A 17,088-nucleotide genomic window follows, 5' to 3' on the forward strand; every position below is an offset into this window, starting at 1 on the left:
CATAAACTAAAAATACAGTCCTAGGTAATCAAATAATCATGAAATATTTGGCTTAATAATCAAATAATCATTAAAAAAACGGCCAAGTAATCACATAATCAAAAACCCCATGAGGGCCCTCAGGGATAGTCACATATTAAACTGTATTTACGAAGGTAGATAGAAAACGGAGAATAACAAAAAGCATATTGCACGGTTATTTTCAGAATATCTAAAAACCGATATACTTTGTGATATCATGGAATGAATGTTATGATATTGTTAATTTGAAGAAAAAAATCATCAAAAACATTTGTAAAAAAAAGTACATGAAATAACAACTTATATGTTGTTATTGTCTAGGAGGCAATATGATATCTATTAAATTCAGTCACCCTTGTATCTATCATCTATGTTTATATTCGATCAGTCAGTCGTCACATAACAATGATAAAGTAAATCAACTATGAAACGGGTATTTTACTTCCTGTTTAACTGTAAACAAGTTAAGGTAGGTTTAATACAGTCGGATTGTTTTTCTTGTTCATTGCCTCAATTAACATTTACATATTCAACTTATTAGTATAACCAACGCTAATTATTGGCAGTCAACATATAATAACGTACAAAATAAGTTGGATATGACAGTATTGACACTTGGTACTTTCAGTTTACGTCTAAAATGTGTAGACATCCCTTAAAGTATAACTAGGGTTGCCTTTGTATAAAACTTCCCTTTATATGTGTGTCATTGGCAACGATTGTGTTTTGTAAGGTTCTATTATCGATTGGTAGATATGAAATCAAAATTTCAAACCTTTTTTTTTTCATCAAAAGCAATATTATATCGTTTTATAGATGCGTTTGATTAGCCATTCAAATTCAAAACTGCATAAAAAAAATGTATTAATTGAATATTTAAAATATTTGTTTATTTGAAGGCCAAATCTAAGCTTACTTCATTTATTACATATATAACTCAACGTCATGCATTAAAATATCGACTTGAAACATTTTACACATCATCTAAATAATTTGTTTTTATAAACATAAAAATATATCAAATAGAGGTCAACGTACGGTCTAAATATCATGGATAACCCAATGCTCTAAATCACAATTTTGTAGACAAGTATAGATGGGTTTCAATTAATACAGACTAAATAATTCCTAAAAATAAAATTTTATTAAAACTTTAACATATAATTACTCAAACTCACTGTGGACATTCATATGACAATACAGAGACTGAAGTTGAACTAGTTTTTGGAGAGACTGCCCCCATCTTTTACTTCAAAGAAGACGAATGTATAATGAAACCAGACAGTTCAGAAAATTAGTATAACTATAACATACTAGTTCAATAGACAGCAAACCGACAGCACGAGTAAGATAATACAACAGCTTTCATTTATTTTTTATAATTCTATCTTGTTTTTATTTCTAGGTATATACAATATGGCTTCAGACAAGACTATGTTGGTCGCAGCAATAGATTTTGGCACCACTTATTCTGGCTACGCATTTTCACTACGACACACTTACGAGAAAGACCCTCTGAAAATCCATGCAAACCAGGCTTGGAATGCCGGTGGTCGGCAGCTTTTGTCATTGAAAACACCGACATGTTTACTGCTAGACAACAATAAAAAGTTTGTATCGTTTGGATATGAGGCAGAAAATGAATACGCTAACTTGGCAATGGACGGAGATCAGGACAAATATTATTATTTCTACAGATTTAAAATGAAACTTCATAATAATAAGGTAAAATTGATGAACTTAATTATTCCTACGATTGATTAATTAATGGTTGAACCTAAGGTCATTTATACAAATAAGATGACACTCTATAATAATAAGGTAAAATTGATGAACTTATTCTGGCGGTTGATAAATTAATGATTGAACTTTAGGTCTTTTATATTAATAACGGAATGATTTAGTTTCCTTGGATGACAATGTTTTTTTATAAAGATTTTTGTAATTGTATGCTTGTAGGTTTTATATTAGTGAATTATTCTAATAAAATCCAGCATATATATATTTAATTGGGACGCATCTAGCAAACTCTCCATTAAATAAGAAAAAATATGAAATCCAGATAAAAATACAGCTAATTTGGTGTCAATATAAGGTCATCTAAATCCTAATTTTCATGTCACCACTCCCCTAAAAATGTCGAACCCTGAATCCGCGCCTGGGATATAAACAAATATTTAATTGTTTTTAAGTTGATTACTCTTTTTAGCACATTACCAGCGACATGGCTGTGGAAGATATAACTGGAAGAGCATTACCAGCAATTGAAGTTTTCTCTCTGTCAATCAGAGCATTAAAAGACCAGTTGCTCGAGGAACTTGAGAAACAAGGAACTGGACTCAAGGTTGATGAAATAAAATGGGTTCTTACAGTACCCGCAATTTGGTCGGATTCAGCTAAGCAGTTCATGCGTGCCAGTGCTGAAAAGGTATTATCAAAATATATCTGTGTGTTGTTCTAGTGTGTTAATTTGTATTCCTTGAAATTGTGAGATACATTTATCTTTTAATCTGTTATGTAGTTAGTGAACAATTTTTAGATTTAATGCGTCCGTAGGCAGCCAACTCAGTTGTGCTCGTAAGTGAGTTTCCCCTCATGGTCTTGTAAACTACTATCAAAGATAGGTCGCAATTTGTGCGGATTTTGTTTTGTACATAAATTTTACTGCAGTGTCTGCTGTGGCTGATTGCACTTAAAACTTTAACGGAAAACTTTAAAATTCATAACAATTGATTCATTACATATTAATGTATAATATAGATAATGAACGATTTACAAGGCATTGTAAATAGCTATTTAATTAGTACTGTAATTACAGGCTGAAATACCAGGAGAACGACTATTAATAGCTTTGGAACCAGAGGCCGCATCTATATATTGTCAACATCTTCCTATAGAGAAACTCCAAGGTGCTAGAATTGGATTTACAATGGCTATGAAAGGAACAAAATTCATGATTATTGATTTAGGCGGTACGTTTTTATTTATGAAATATGTATCAAAAGTAAATATACAACGATCAGTTATGTATTAACGTGCCGGCAATACGAATTGGAAACTGTTTTCATAATTTTTTTGTTATTTTATATCAATAACGTTTAAAGAATGCATTACATACATGTCTTTGACTTGTGGTTAAAGCAAATATTGTCTGATTTTTAGGTTCTTAGTTGTATGATTTGAATTTGCAATTCACCATGCATTGGGAGTTTGGATCTATTCCTGTACAGTTTTTCACAATTTTTCATTAAATTATTACCATAAGTTTAATTTATTTTATAAAGGTGGTACTGCTGATATAACTGTCCATGAAAAACTTGATGGAACCAGACTGAAGGAATTATGTAAAGCTTCGGGAGATGCCTGTGGAGGGACATCAGTTGACAATGCATTCTTCCAAACATTTGTGAAAATTCTTGGTGGTCCAGTAATGAGAAAACTACAGAAAGAGTATACATCGTCTTATATGGATCTATTTAGAGAGTTTGAGACATTGAAACGAACTATTAAAAATAGCACATCGGGGAAAGTTAATTTTACAGTTCCATACGTTGTTTTGGATCAAATATGTAAGGAAAATTTGGACGAAGATTTTCCAAAAACAGTAAAGGCATCAACACTCGCAGACAAGTTATCTATTCTCGGCGACAAGATACGTTTTGATGCTGAATTTATGAAATCGCTTTACAAACCGACAATCGATAACATCATTGCGCATGTCAAGGACGTGCTTCGAAAGAAAGAATCAGGCGATGTTGACATTTTTCTGCTTGTGGGTGGATTTTCCGAATCGCCAATGATACAAGAGGCAATCCGAAAAGCATTTCCGAACACAAGAGTAATCGTACCAGAAGATTCTGGTATTTCCGTTCTGAAAGGAGCTGTGTTGTTTGGTCACAGACCGGATTTTATTTCTTCCCGTATTGCAAGATATACATACGGAGTAAGTGTCACGCCGAAATTCGATCCAGAAAAACACGATGAAAGAAGAAAAATTAGAATGGGAAATGTTCCGCATTGTAATAATGTTTTTAGTAGTTTCATGAAAGCAGACACGTCTGTTCTAGCAGGTCAAAAGATCATGCAGGTTTATAACACGACTACGCCCTTTCAAGCAGAAATGGGGTTGCATGTGTACTGCACATCACTCGAAGACCCAAAATATGTGGATGATGATGGGTGTACTCTTCTTGGCGAATTGGACGTTGTTGTGCCCAACCCATCCCCCTCAGAACACCAACTTGCAGTGGAGTTTCACTTTGGAAATACTGAACTAAGTGTTACTGCAGTGGAAATTCCGTCCTTAACACCATGCAAGGCAAAATTCAAGTTATGATTTCAACATGTTTCTTGGATTCTTCCTTCCTTTTGTAAACATTAATAATTCATGAATACTAATGTGATCATAACCAAGGTGTATCAAATTCTTCCATTTTCTTATTATTTTGTTAATTATACATGAAAAGGATACAAACCTTTAAGTTATTTCTCAAATATCGCTAGAACATCCAATGGTTCAGCAAAAACCTGACTTCTGGTAAATTATTAAGTGGCTTATTCTCTTATTTGTAGCATGTGAATTAATGAAGGAAAATCTGGATTAAAATTCAATAACTATTGAACAACACTAGAAACTCTTTGATAAAATAATATAGTATAATTCGAGCACTCCCAAAATTATGCACAAACAAATTCATAAAGCAAACGTAATATCTCAATACTGAGACCCATATATGAGATAGTAAAAACACAAAAATACTGAACTCCGAGGAAAATTCAAAAAGGAAAATCAAAAATCAAAAGGCAAAATCAAAAGTCCAAACACATCAAACGAATGGATAACAACTGTCATATTCCTGACTTGGTACAGGCATTTTCTAATGTAGAAAATGGTGGATTGAACCTGAGAACAAGCCTTTTGAATGAATTTATTCTTATGATTTTTGCTAGTGACTGTAGGACATAAAACAAAGCTTATGGGTAAACTTTCTGGAATTCATTCAAGAGAGGGGCGAAAGATACCAGAGGGACATTCAAACTCAGAGATCGAAAATAAACTCACAACATTCACAGATTGACATAGGTGTTTTTCAATTCAAGCAATTTTTCATTAAATCGACTGTTGTTTCTTTTTATCATGCATATATTACTTAATTACTGAGTTCAACATAATTTCTGACAACAATGTTATCAAAATTGAAAAGATAATAAATAAACTTTTACTTCATTTATTCTGATATGTATATACATGATATATTAAAGGTATAACATGGGGATTAAAAATATGCAAGGAATACTTTTTCGCCAAGTTACCTCAATCATTTACTATACAATAGACATAAACAAAATAAGGTATAAAAGAGTGGTGAAAGATACCAGAGGGACAGTTAAACTCATAGATCAAAATAAACTGACAACGACATGGCTAAAAAAGAAAAACAAAGACAGACAAATAATAGTACACAAGACACAACATAGAATTCTAAAGACTTAGCATCACTGTAAAGATTTTTCTTCGACATTCTGTCATTGGTCGTTGCAGTAAAATATAGACAGAGTAATATCAAAAAGTAAATTAGTGTACCTGATCGCCATAACATACAAATTAAAATTTTATTCACGTTAAATGAGATAAATTAAGTTGAAATGTGATACTATATATTACAGATATATTGTTAATTACATTTGTTGCAATGAAAGTCTGGGCCATATAAAAACAAACATATTTCACAAATGAAATTAATCCTGTAGTTTCACCCCTCTGACGTTATACAATGATATGATGTCAAAACGAAGAGAGAACCTAAAGAAAAACATTTATTCCTAGTTGTTTCTTCTAAATTTACATGTACATTGAAAGTCAATGTATAAAACATTGACTAATCCGAAAGTTCAATAATCGAAAAGTATTTGTCTGATGACTGTCAGTCACTAACAAATCACTCATGGTTATACATGTAAGATTGGTTGGATAGACTTAGGGAAGTGGAAGAAGCTATTGATGTTAGTGTCAAAAAGTCAGACTCAACGTTCAAGATTACTTTTACTAACCATAGGTTTATGGATAACTTGTGTTTAAAATATATCGAGTTCCCTTTGCTGGGTAGGAATGAATCTTTTATAGATGGAAGATATAGGGAAGGGTAAGAATCTATTGATATTGGTCAATAGATCTAAGTTAAAGGTTACTGGTACTAAAGTAGAACAATTTCAAAATCAAAGCGCTGTAAGCGCTGAAGGCAGTTAACCAAAAACCAAGGCAACCGTAATTATGAAAACTGTGGCAATGTTGCCTCAACATTAAACATTCATATATAGTACATTCATGTTTATCTAATGATTTATTTATTAAGGCAAATAATTTATATGTTATCAAGGTTTCAAAAGCAATGCATATATCAATGTATATTTTTTTATGGTGAGTCTGCAGTGGTAAAAGTTCCCAATGATTGCAGTTGTTCTACTTGGTAGTTAACCTTGGTTTTATTTGACTGCTAGAAGTTCAATTTGACTTAGTATGAACATGTAATAGTATGAATGGACTGGTTTCCCTGGAAAGAAAACTGAGTTTGTGTTCTATAGTACAAAAGTTATGAGACACAAATCAGACAAATGTTCACTACAACAGGGATCAAAGGTGAGGTCTGACTGACCTGCCCATAGTAAATGTAAATGATTTGTTATTTTGTCCCATACATATGAATATATTTAATTTAAGGGTGGGGATCTCAACGGTTTTCAAGTTCTCAAACAGGTAGGGGTAGGCAGAGGATTTAGGGGGGCAGGGGGCCCGCCCCCCCCCCTTTTTGGGAAAAAAATTGGTTGCTTATATAAGGAATCACTGAAGCGTGACTGGAGCGGGCCCCCATAGGTCGGTCAGTGGGCCCCACTTATGAAAATTTCTGGATCCGCCACTGGGGGTAGGGTGACCCTAGGGACTTCCCCTACATTTCATGTTATTTGTTATATTGTCCCATACATGAATATATATGGTTTAGGGGTGGGGATCTCATTGGTTTCCAAGTTCTCAAACAGGAGGGGTAGGGTGACCACAGGGACTCCCCCTATATTTCATTTAATTAGTTATATTGGCCCATACATGAATATATATTGTTTTGGTGTGGGGATCTCGACCGTTTCCAAGTTCTCAAACAGGAGGGTTGGGATGACCACAGGGACTTCCCCTATATTTCATTTGATTTGTTATATTGTCCCATACATGAGTACATGTATATATAGTTTAGGTGTAAGGATCTTGACCATTTCCAAGTTCTCAAACAGGAGGGTGAACAGTGACCTCAGGGACTCCCCCTATCTTTCATTTGAATTGTTATATTGTCCCGTACATGAATATATATGGTTAGGGGTGGCGATCTCAATGGGTTTCAAATTCTCAAACAGGAGGGGGTTGGGTGACCCAAGGGACTCCCCCTATATTTCATCTGATTTGTTATATTGTCCCATACATGAATATATATGGTTAAGGAGTGGGGATCTCGACCATTTTTAAATTCTAAAACAGGAGGGGTGGGTGACCCCCAGCGACTCTTCCTATATTTCATTTGATTTTTCATATTGTCACAAACATGAATATATATGGTTAAGGGGTGTGGATCTCGACCGTTTCCAAGTTCTCAAACAGGAGGGGGTGGGGTAACTCCAGGGACTCCCCCTATATTTCATTTTTTATATATTATATTGTCCTAGTATACTTGAATATATGCAGGGGCTGATTCAGACGGGAGAGGGTTGCGGGCTTGCACACCCACTTAAATTTGCAAAGCATGGGTTGTTCTCAGCTTAATAAAGAATATTCAGATAATTTTACCTCAAATTTTTTTAGCCTCGCTCTGCTCGGCAAAATTTAAGTTTGCGCCCCTCATATGGTTTAGGGGTGGGGAGATCGACCGTTTGCAAGTTATCAAACAGGAGGGGGTAGAGTGGCCCAAAGAATGCCACCTATATATCATATGATTTACTTACATTAAGGTATATATAATATAGTTGCATTATTTGTGAAAATAAAGAAACTTTCAGCTTCTTTAATTGACCCTTCAAAATTGAGAAAAACAAATAACCCTTCGAAATTGCAGTAATATGTTTACACTTTAAAAGCATCTCACATGCATTATCATCATTCATCATTTATAAAGAAAATTTAGACTGTGACCATGAACATATATAATGTTAGATATACTATTCCCAGCTGTCACCTTGTATTGGATTTTTAAATTAAAATTTGTCAAAAAGTAATTTGGAAAATATTTTTCTGCTTTTTCTTTCTTTTACATATATCTTTTGGTTTACAATTCTAGTGTTTATATTCATTTACCATGCGTAGATGTATTTTTTTCACCTGCTTTGATTTATTTTGTAAATGATCGCCAAACCCGGAATTACCCTTATCCGCTTCCGGAAGCGGATCCGATATTGTAAAATTTTGTCTTCACGGCCGCCATTGTTATGTGTTTACAATGTTGTTTTTGTCAATCAGATACGATTTTACTCAAATTTATACAATATTTGTCGGCGATTTTCTGTATAAAGCTAGCGGTTGAACAAAATGAACATCGCTGTCATGACTAATAATGATAAAAATAAGTTTTTAGCTCGTTTAATTGGAGACTTTGGTGAACATGGTGAAAAGGTTTGCAAAGTAATTTCTTATTTTCTTTCAAGTGGAAGGTGACTACGTCGGGCGTAGCTAGAAACCAACTATCCTATTCGAAATTCTGCTTGCAAAAGTAGAAGATCGCGGACCTCAGACCACCGCTAATTTGCACACCTGCCTCCAAATTGAAAAGCTACGAAAATTTCTTTTTCTAATTTGAAATTGCCGCCAACAGCATGAACAGGTGAACTTATTATATAATAGACTACTGACGTAGTTGTACTACGTATTGATGACAAACAATATTCCTACGACTTTTGTCATTTGGGAAATCTAAACTACTTGTCTTAAGAGATTTTCGGCGATTAAATATTTCATACAATTAATATTTGTTCTTTGACATCTTTATAGCTAAAAGCACAAGTCATAATGAACTACACAAGGATTCTTAATAAGCACTACTTCCTATGTGTAACTTTAAAACTTTTGGATAAATCGACGATCATTTAAGGTTTTTCTGGTCATATTTTTTGTAATCCAGAATAAAAAGTATTAAAAAAGTGTTCAATTAGTTATATAGGGTGCGACTTTTTACCCCAATATACCCCAACATACCCCAATATACCCCAATATACCTCAAAAAACAGTTTTAACATAACAGTATTGAATAATAACATTATTTTATGCATTTTCATGTTATTTTAACACCAATAATACTTTATTTTATGAATATAATTAATTTTAAATCACTTTTTGCATTGAAACTTGTTCCGTTCTTGTCAGCCGCTTACGATCACAAAATGACTTTTTACAAATAAAACGTTTCAGTGCAATATTCATGTTGTGGAAGGATATTTTACCCATATTTATTTAAAAAAAACAACCCTATGCACATTTGTGTGTATTTACAAGCTTTTAAAACTACCGTTAACTCGAAAACTGATAATGGTAACACTAAAGACCAGAACGGACCTGAAAATATACAGGGCAGTTTTTAAATAGCTTATCTTTTTCACTCCTTCAAATTTAAGTTTTATTTAAGAACATTTGTATTTTCATAATTAAATTTGAATCGTTTTTCATACATGTAGATAAAATTATAAATATTTTATTTATTTTTTGAAATATTTTGTAATTTTGATTTTTTTTCTCATATTTTTAAAATAAATGTCTCAAATAAAATTTGAAAATGTTCTCTTGCATGAAATAAGATTTTGAAATTTTCATTGAACAATTTTATTTTATAATCACATGTTTAAAATTGATGTAAACTTGGACGGACCAGAAATTACAAAGTTGGTAGTTTCAATAGATAAACTTCAAATTCAAAACTTGTAAAAAATAAAATTTATTAAATTTCATTCATCTACATGATCTAGACGAAAAATTATTTTTCTGATGCCACAACTCAGGCATGAATGGGGAGATTTAGACTTGGATGGACACCAATCTTATGTAGGGATTCATTTAAACTTGAGAATTATTTATTCAATAGATGTCTTTCTTATTATAAAGTCGAGGCTAGTTATTTAAAATTAACCAAAGTTTTAAAGAATTATATGTTTGTGATATAAAAAAAAACATGGACCTACATGATAACATTAAAAGACATCAAGACAAGAAATTCGGATTTTTTTTTTTCATTTATTCATTTATCTTCATAAGTTATCACTAATTCCAGACCGACCGGGCAAGGGTTGTGTTGCCAGTCAAGGTCGTTAAAACTTTCACTACTGTCTAATTCCAGCACTTTGTTAGGACTGAAATTGAGAAAAACATAATTTTAGATGGGAGGTATATCTAAAAAAAAAAAGCCTGAATGTTCTGTAGATCATACATAGCATATTGTTTAATATTTATTGGAAGAAGAAATGTCTTTAAGCAACACTCTTTTTCTTCTTCAATATAGTAGTTAAAAAACCTCAATAAAGAGTATTCAATACGTGTGTCTTAGTATAGGTGTCGAATGTCTATTTACAGTAACAGATCAAAGATGAAAAAATGTGGTGCATGCTGTACAGTCGGTGTAGGATAAAACATTCCATCATCTATTTAATCAATGTCTTAAAAGCTTCAATAAAGTTGGAGCTGTCAGTGTCGATTTCAATAATTTAGTGTAGGCTATTACTGTTCTTGGAAGTGAACTGGAAAAAGAAAAAGGCCTAAATGTTTCTAAAAATATATTGTTAGATTTATTGCCGCAAACTTGTATATATATAAAACTCTTATATTTTCAATGGAATACCAGGATCTTCTGCAAAATTGGATTATATTAAAGAAAGACACTGTCGTTTTATAAAATGAAAAGATCTGAATAGCTCTGAAAACTGAAAAAAAATATATACCTACAAAAAAGAAGATGTAGTATGATTGTCAATGTGACAACTTTTCACCAGAAACCAAATATTGTATATAGTAGCTCACCGGGACTAACCCACTGGTGGCCTTTGGCTTTTGTCTGCTCTATGGTCGGGTTGTTGTATTATTGACACATTCCCCATTTCCATTCTCAATTTTACTATTACAATAACCACCCCGTATAACCCCGATACATATGTATCCGGACGTAGACCATAAAGCATCTGGGTATTGAATTCTGTTGACTATACATTTGGGGTATGTCGGTCTTGCCTTTGAAATATCTACTGCTAGAGCTACCATGTATTCTCTCATGGGAGCTGACTTACATGGAATAAATGGAGCAAATCCATGGATTTCATATAAACTGTGGAGAACATGTGTCATACCAAGAATGCTATACGCCTTTGAAGTTCTTACTAAGACAGATATTTTAAAATTGAGAATTTCCAGAAAAAGACATTTAAATATCTGCTGTCTCTGCCACAACGAACTGCAGACGCTGCAATATATATTTTGCTTGAGGCAGAATCCATTGAACAGTTAACTCTTCAACAAGGCAAAGATTTCTCTATTCCTTAGAATTTCGAAAGATACAAATCCAATTCAGTATAAAATAGGAATCGGACAATTAGCGACAAAAGATGAGTACTCCAACAGCTGGTATATAAAAGTGGATCATATTCTCAAATTTTCATATGAATCGATATGAATTGCCCTCTGCGCATGAGATAGTCTTAAATCCAAAGGGCAGTAAAACCCTCGCCGAACTTCGTTGGGAAAGAAATAAAAAAAAAAAAAAATTATTTGTCATTTTAATTATTTGTAATAAGAACAAAACATTTAAACCTTAATCTTAGCGATACAATTGTTAATTACTTTAAAAAAAAAAGCATGATTGTTTAATCAGTTGTTATATTATTTGGCATGTGTCAATCGGTTCTCTGATTTTGGGTACATCAAAGAAAACGGACACGTGCCTAAATAATGTTGAATATCTTTTTTTTTATGATTATCTTTTTTTTTTAAATTTGAAATTTATGCGTTAAATATCAATCTCTAACATAATATGTAAAAATAATACATACAACAACACTCCTTCTAGTCCTTAGCGGCATTGTATAGTCCTTAATGCAATAAGGAGTCCTTAGCAGTGTATATGTTACAGTGAATTTGTATAATCAGGGATTATGTAGAATCCCTGATTTTTCAGGGAATATGTAGAATCACTAAAATCATTAGTAATTATATATAATCCCTGGAAATGACCAGTGATTTTACATAATCACTGAACATTTTAATAATAATTCTACAAATTCCCTAATATGATTTCAGGGATTATGAATAATTTAATGATCCTTTGTTTGATAAAAATTAATATAGACAAATTATATTTTTTTCTTTTATTAATTTCTTGCCAGATGAAATAATTTTGTTTTTAAACACAGAGGATGATCTAAAAGATATAATCAACACAGGGTTTCGAGATAAAGTTGAAGACTTCAAAATTAATAATATCAACATTCCCTTTATAGCAATAGCTTTACATGTATTGTTTGTTTATTAAAAGCCAGCGTCAAATGAATATTCAGGTAAAAAAGATGATGTGGTGTTATTGCCAATGAGACAACTGTCAACAAGAGACCAAAATGACACAGAAATTAACATCTATAGGTCACCGTACGGCCTTCAACAATGAGCAAAGCCCATACCGCATAGTCAGCTATAAAAGGCCCCGAAATGACAATGTAAAACAATTCAAACGAGAAAACTAACGGCCTTATTTATGCTCTATTTTTAAATCCACAGAGCATGTTATTTGTGATACATGTAAAGCAAATGGTGAAGACCATAATGAAACATATGTTTTGTGTGGGTTTTTTTTTTGTTTGTTAAACAAGACATTCAAACTGTGAGAACTTAGGCATCTAAATATAGGAAAAACAGGCAGAACTTAGGAATGACTCAGAGAAACAAATTTTAGAGGAAGCTTACATTTGGTGTAATATTCTCATAGCGATTCCACATTAGTAAAAAAGGGAATGAAAACCCGAAAAAAAATAATAACAATTGTTTAAAAAAAAGTCTGAAAAAGGATATCGCCTGACTACAAAACATGGTATCTTTCTTGCTCAAACTGGTTCAATGTTGCAAGTTCCCATCTTTTGTTGAGGGTACCTTCAGATGTTTTACTGAACACTTTATTTCACTTAGGTGTGTCGTTAAAATCTGATTCGATATGTGCAGGAAAAGGTTTTCTAAAATGTAGATATTGTGGTAATAACAGATGTGAAGCATATTATTTTGATATATTGTGTATCACATTTATATGTAGTGTGCCTAACATTTTGAAAAAAATGGGTTATCATTTTGATATATTGTGCTTAACATTTTACAATTTATGTTACTTTAAATTGATGTTTTTATGTGATTTTATAGAATAAATAATTTCAATTTTATTCATTTTCTTTATAAATAATTTTTTTTCTTCATTTCAGTTATTATGTAGAATCCCTGACGTTTTTTCTAGTGATTATACATAATCCCTGAAAATTTTAGTGATTATATATAATCTCTAAACTAGCCAGTGATTCTACATAATCCCTGAAAATTTCAGGGATTCTACATAATCACTGATTATACAAATTCACTGTAACATATAGACGTATCGCTGGCATGTAACTGGGAAGTCATTTTTTTTACTTTGTGCAGTCGTATATTTTTTTGTTTTGCTTGAATACCATAAAATACTAACATACTTAAAAGCATAAACACAATAAATTTTAAAGCACCGGCATTTATAGCCACAGGTAAGTACTCAGAATATGTCACACTGCGCCCTATGTATTTTCCTTTGAAATATCAAAAGCATGGCACTGCGCGTAGTGCGGACCTATGATGTAGGCGCAAACGTAGCATTTGAGAAAAAAAGTTGTGGCGCAAAAGGACGCATTTTTGGCGCAAACGGATCTCTCCCTGATGTAGATGGTATTTGCCGACATCCCCCCAATAGACTAATTACTTATCATAATTATATTTAAATCATCAGGCACTCGTCTTATCAGCCGATAATTAATATACCTTACCTGTCTCGCGGAAGCAATTAAATGCGTCTGATTGTAAAGGTTCGGATATATAGTAAATTATTAGGAGAAAATCGGCCAACAAATTAAAAGGTTATGCTGTTGTTGAAAAAATAACATAGAGAAATTATGGAAAATAGACTTTAAATAACTTGTTCACATTTTCGACCACGATTTAGCATGAAATATTTGCTGCTGCACACTATGGGAGGCAAAATATACCGTCCAATGGGGAATTAAAAGTTATAAGCCGAAAACATACCGTCAATACCAGGCAAAATAAAACGCAAAAACGACCAAATTTAAAGACAAAAGGAATTAAACAAAACACAACAGAAAATTTGAATTTACCCGATCTTTGCAGAAGGTCATAAAATATTATATAAAAATATGTTTCCAATGGCATGTAAGAATGAAACACAAGCATAAACACATACCTCGAGCCCAAAAGTACTGATTTAAATTGTACTCTGGTCATAGGCAAACATTAATAGGATGAAAGGAGATGTGAGATAAATGTAAATTATAGGCTAATCAAACAGAACAATTTTAAGTTTGATGCATATTATCTTTATTTTTTGTTCCCTATCCATGGTTTGCTAAGAGGACACATATCGTTTACTGATGGTATACGTGGTTAAGAGGTCGAACCTGCATGGTCGAATTTTTCAGTATGGCGAGTTAAAGAAATTTCTTTTTCATAGTGTAATCATATTTTATGCCAGAAAGAAGAAATGATACAAGTGGTGAAACTTTAAATACGGTAACACGAAGTTTTGGAAAATAAAGAATAAAATTGAGAATGGAAATGTGGAATGTGTCAAAGACCATAGAGCAGACAACAGCAGAAGGTCACCAACAGGTCTTCAATGCAGGAGAAAATTCCCGCCACCGGAGGCGTCCTTCAGCTGGCCCCTAAACAAATATGTATACTAGTTCAGTGATAATGAACGCCAAATTCTACACAAAAAACTAAAATTAAAAATAATACAAGACTAACAAAGGCCAGAGGCTCCTGACTTGGGACAGGCGCGAAATACATTATTTAAAGTTTGATGAAGCAAACGTATATGGTGGACATACTGAATACAGTAATTAAATACATGTAATTGGGAAATAGCACAATTATTATGTCTCTGAATTTTCTTCTTCTATATACCTTCCCGCTTACCATAATGTGTGCTTGTTTTGCAATAAAATAGGCTAGCTGGTGGTATAATGTGATTGTCGATTTCATTTTTGAAGTAACCAATATATAGATTAAGCGTTATAATGGCCATGATAAAATAAAATATGGGAGTTTTGTACTAATTCATTCATCATGGTTTTCTCCCCTTTCTTCTTACAGTTGTATTAGAGGTGTGATTCGTACCAGAGACATGTGTCTGTTCGTACTATGATATTCAGGACTAACAAGAACACTATAACATCGATTACACTGTAGATGAATAAATTATTTACGAATATAGGAGAAAAAAATACAAACTCCCATGCATTCAACGCATTTCAACATATCTTATGTGTAATGAGGATATCTAAATCGGGTATTTTCTACATTTCATAACTAAAGAAAATAACAATAAATATGTTTGTATAGTTGTCTATTTGTCTATCGCAAGTCCGTTTCCCGTTTTTTTTTCACAATTAGGCCAAGGATTAAAGATTAAAAAATAATAGTTTCATAATTTCACTCATTCAAGAAATGTTTTACTACATGAATGAATTTAGATCAGATATATTCAATCAATTTGGTTTTGACAGAGTTTATACCATAAAATATTTGTCTCAGTCCCCGATGGTCACATGAGCATGATGGTAGTTCATAAAGAATATACAATATACAAGGTTGTCGGGTAAATGTTGATTGCGGATTAAGAAGTTGGATACAAAACTTGAATAAACAAACTGAGGCGAATTCAACACGGATATGTATCTTCTCTTCAACAATATTTTAATTCTCTGTTCTTCATTTTCATTCAAACTAGGCTAACACATTTTATGGCATATACTATAAAAATGAACATCAGATAAAATTGAGAATTGAATCGGGGAATGTGTCAAAGAGACAACAAAACAGCAGATAACAGCCCAACTGATTGGTCTTAATCCAAATGGTGGTTCAAATATAAACAGGCGACGAACAGCAAACAATGGCTCCAACATTTGATAATGTCAACTATAAAAAATAAGATGTGGTATGATTGCCAATGAGACAACTATCCACAAAAGACCTAAATGACACAGACATTAACAACTATAGGTCACCGTACGGTCGTCAACAATGAGCAATGCCCATACCGCATAGTCAGCTATAAAAGGCCCCGATAAGAAAATGATATACCATTCAATATTTATTTATGTCTCACCTTATGTATAAAATTACACAATACATTTATAAAAGATACATTTTGTATACATAAGTCATAAGCCGATCTGTACAGATTTATGAGAGACGATAATCAACTAAAACAATATGTATATATGTACGTAATAAATATTAAACCTGAATGGTGAAATTATACAACAAAAGTATTCAATTATTATTTACAATATAAAACTTCTCAGCGTCTTTTAAGAATAAAATTACAGGTTTTGGCACATAATCTTATAATAACTTGGTTCGAAAATAAAAATACCATTTTCTGACCATCTGTAAAACTATTAAAATGTTCATCAATTTTAAGAGACGCAGTAAAAAGAACTTGTCTAAGATCATTATAAACAGGACAATGTAAAATAACATGATATTCATCTTCGACAGTATTAAAACAATTAAAACAACATCTTTCTTCCAGCGGCAAATTTTCATACCTCCCAGTTTCCAGTCTAATAGGAGCCACCCCACATCAAAATTTTGCAAAGGCACTTCTTTCACAAAAAGGCATTAACAGTTTGCAGTAGTTTTCAACAATATAATCCTGCTTAAAACTATTATAGGTTCTCAATTTATTACGCCCATTTCCCCGTCTTGAAAAAAATGAAGATTTTCATAGCTAGTAATACAAAAATCAACAA

At 32.5% G+C, this 17,088-nt stretch overlaps 1 protein-coding gene across 1 annotated transcript; it reads left to right on the forward strand.

Annotated features, from left to right (window-relative positions):
* Nucleotides 1-122: 122 nt before the first annotated feature.
* Nucleotides 123-4,495, forward strand: LOC139523042 (heat shock 70 kDa protein 12B-like). Its single transcript, XM_071316792.1, has 5 exons — nt 123-490; nt 1,427-1,746; nt 2,231-2,449; nt 2,840-2,993; nt 3,306-4,495. The coding sequence occupies exons 2-5, from the start codon at nt 1,438-1,440 to the stop codon at nt 4,355-4,357; spliced, it is 1,734 nt and encodes a 577-aa protein (XP_071172893.1). The 5' UTR covers nt 123-490; nt 1,427-1,437; the 3' UTR covers nt 4,358-4,495.
* Nucleotides 4,496-17,088: the final 12,593 nt, after the last annotated feature.

Source organism: Mytilus edulis, chromosome 5 (assembly GCF_963676685.1).
Source record: "Mytilus edulis chromosome 5, xbMytEdul2.2, whole genome shotgun sequence".
Taxonomy (NCBI): domain Eukaryota; kingdom Metazoa; phylum Mollusca; class Bivalvia; order Mytilida; family Mytilidae; genus Mytilus; species Mytilus edulis.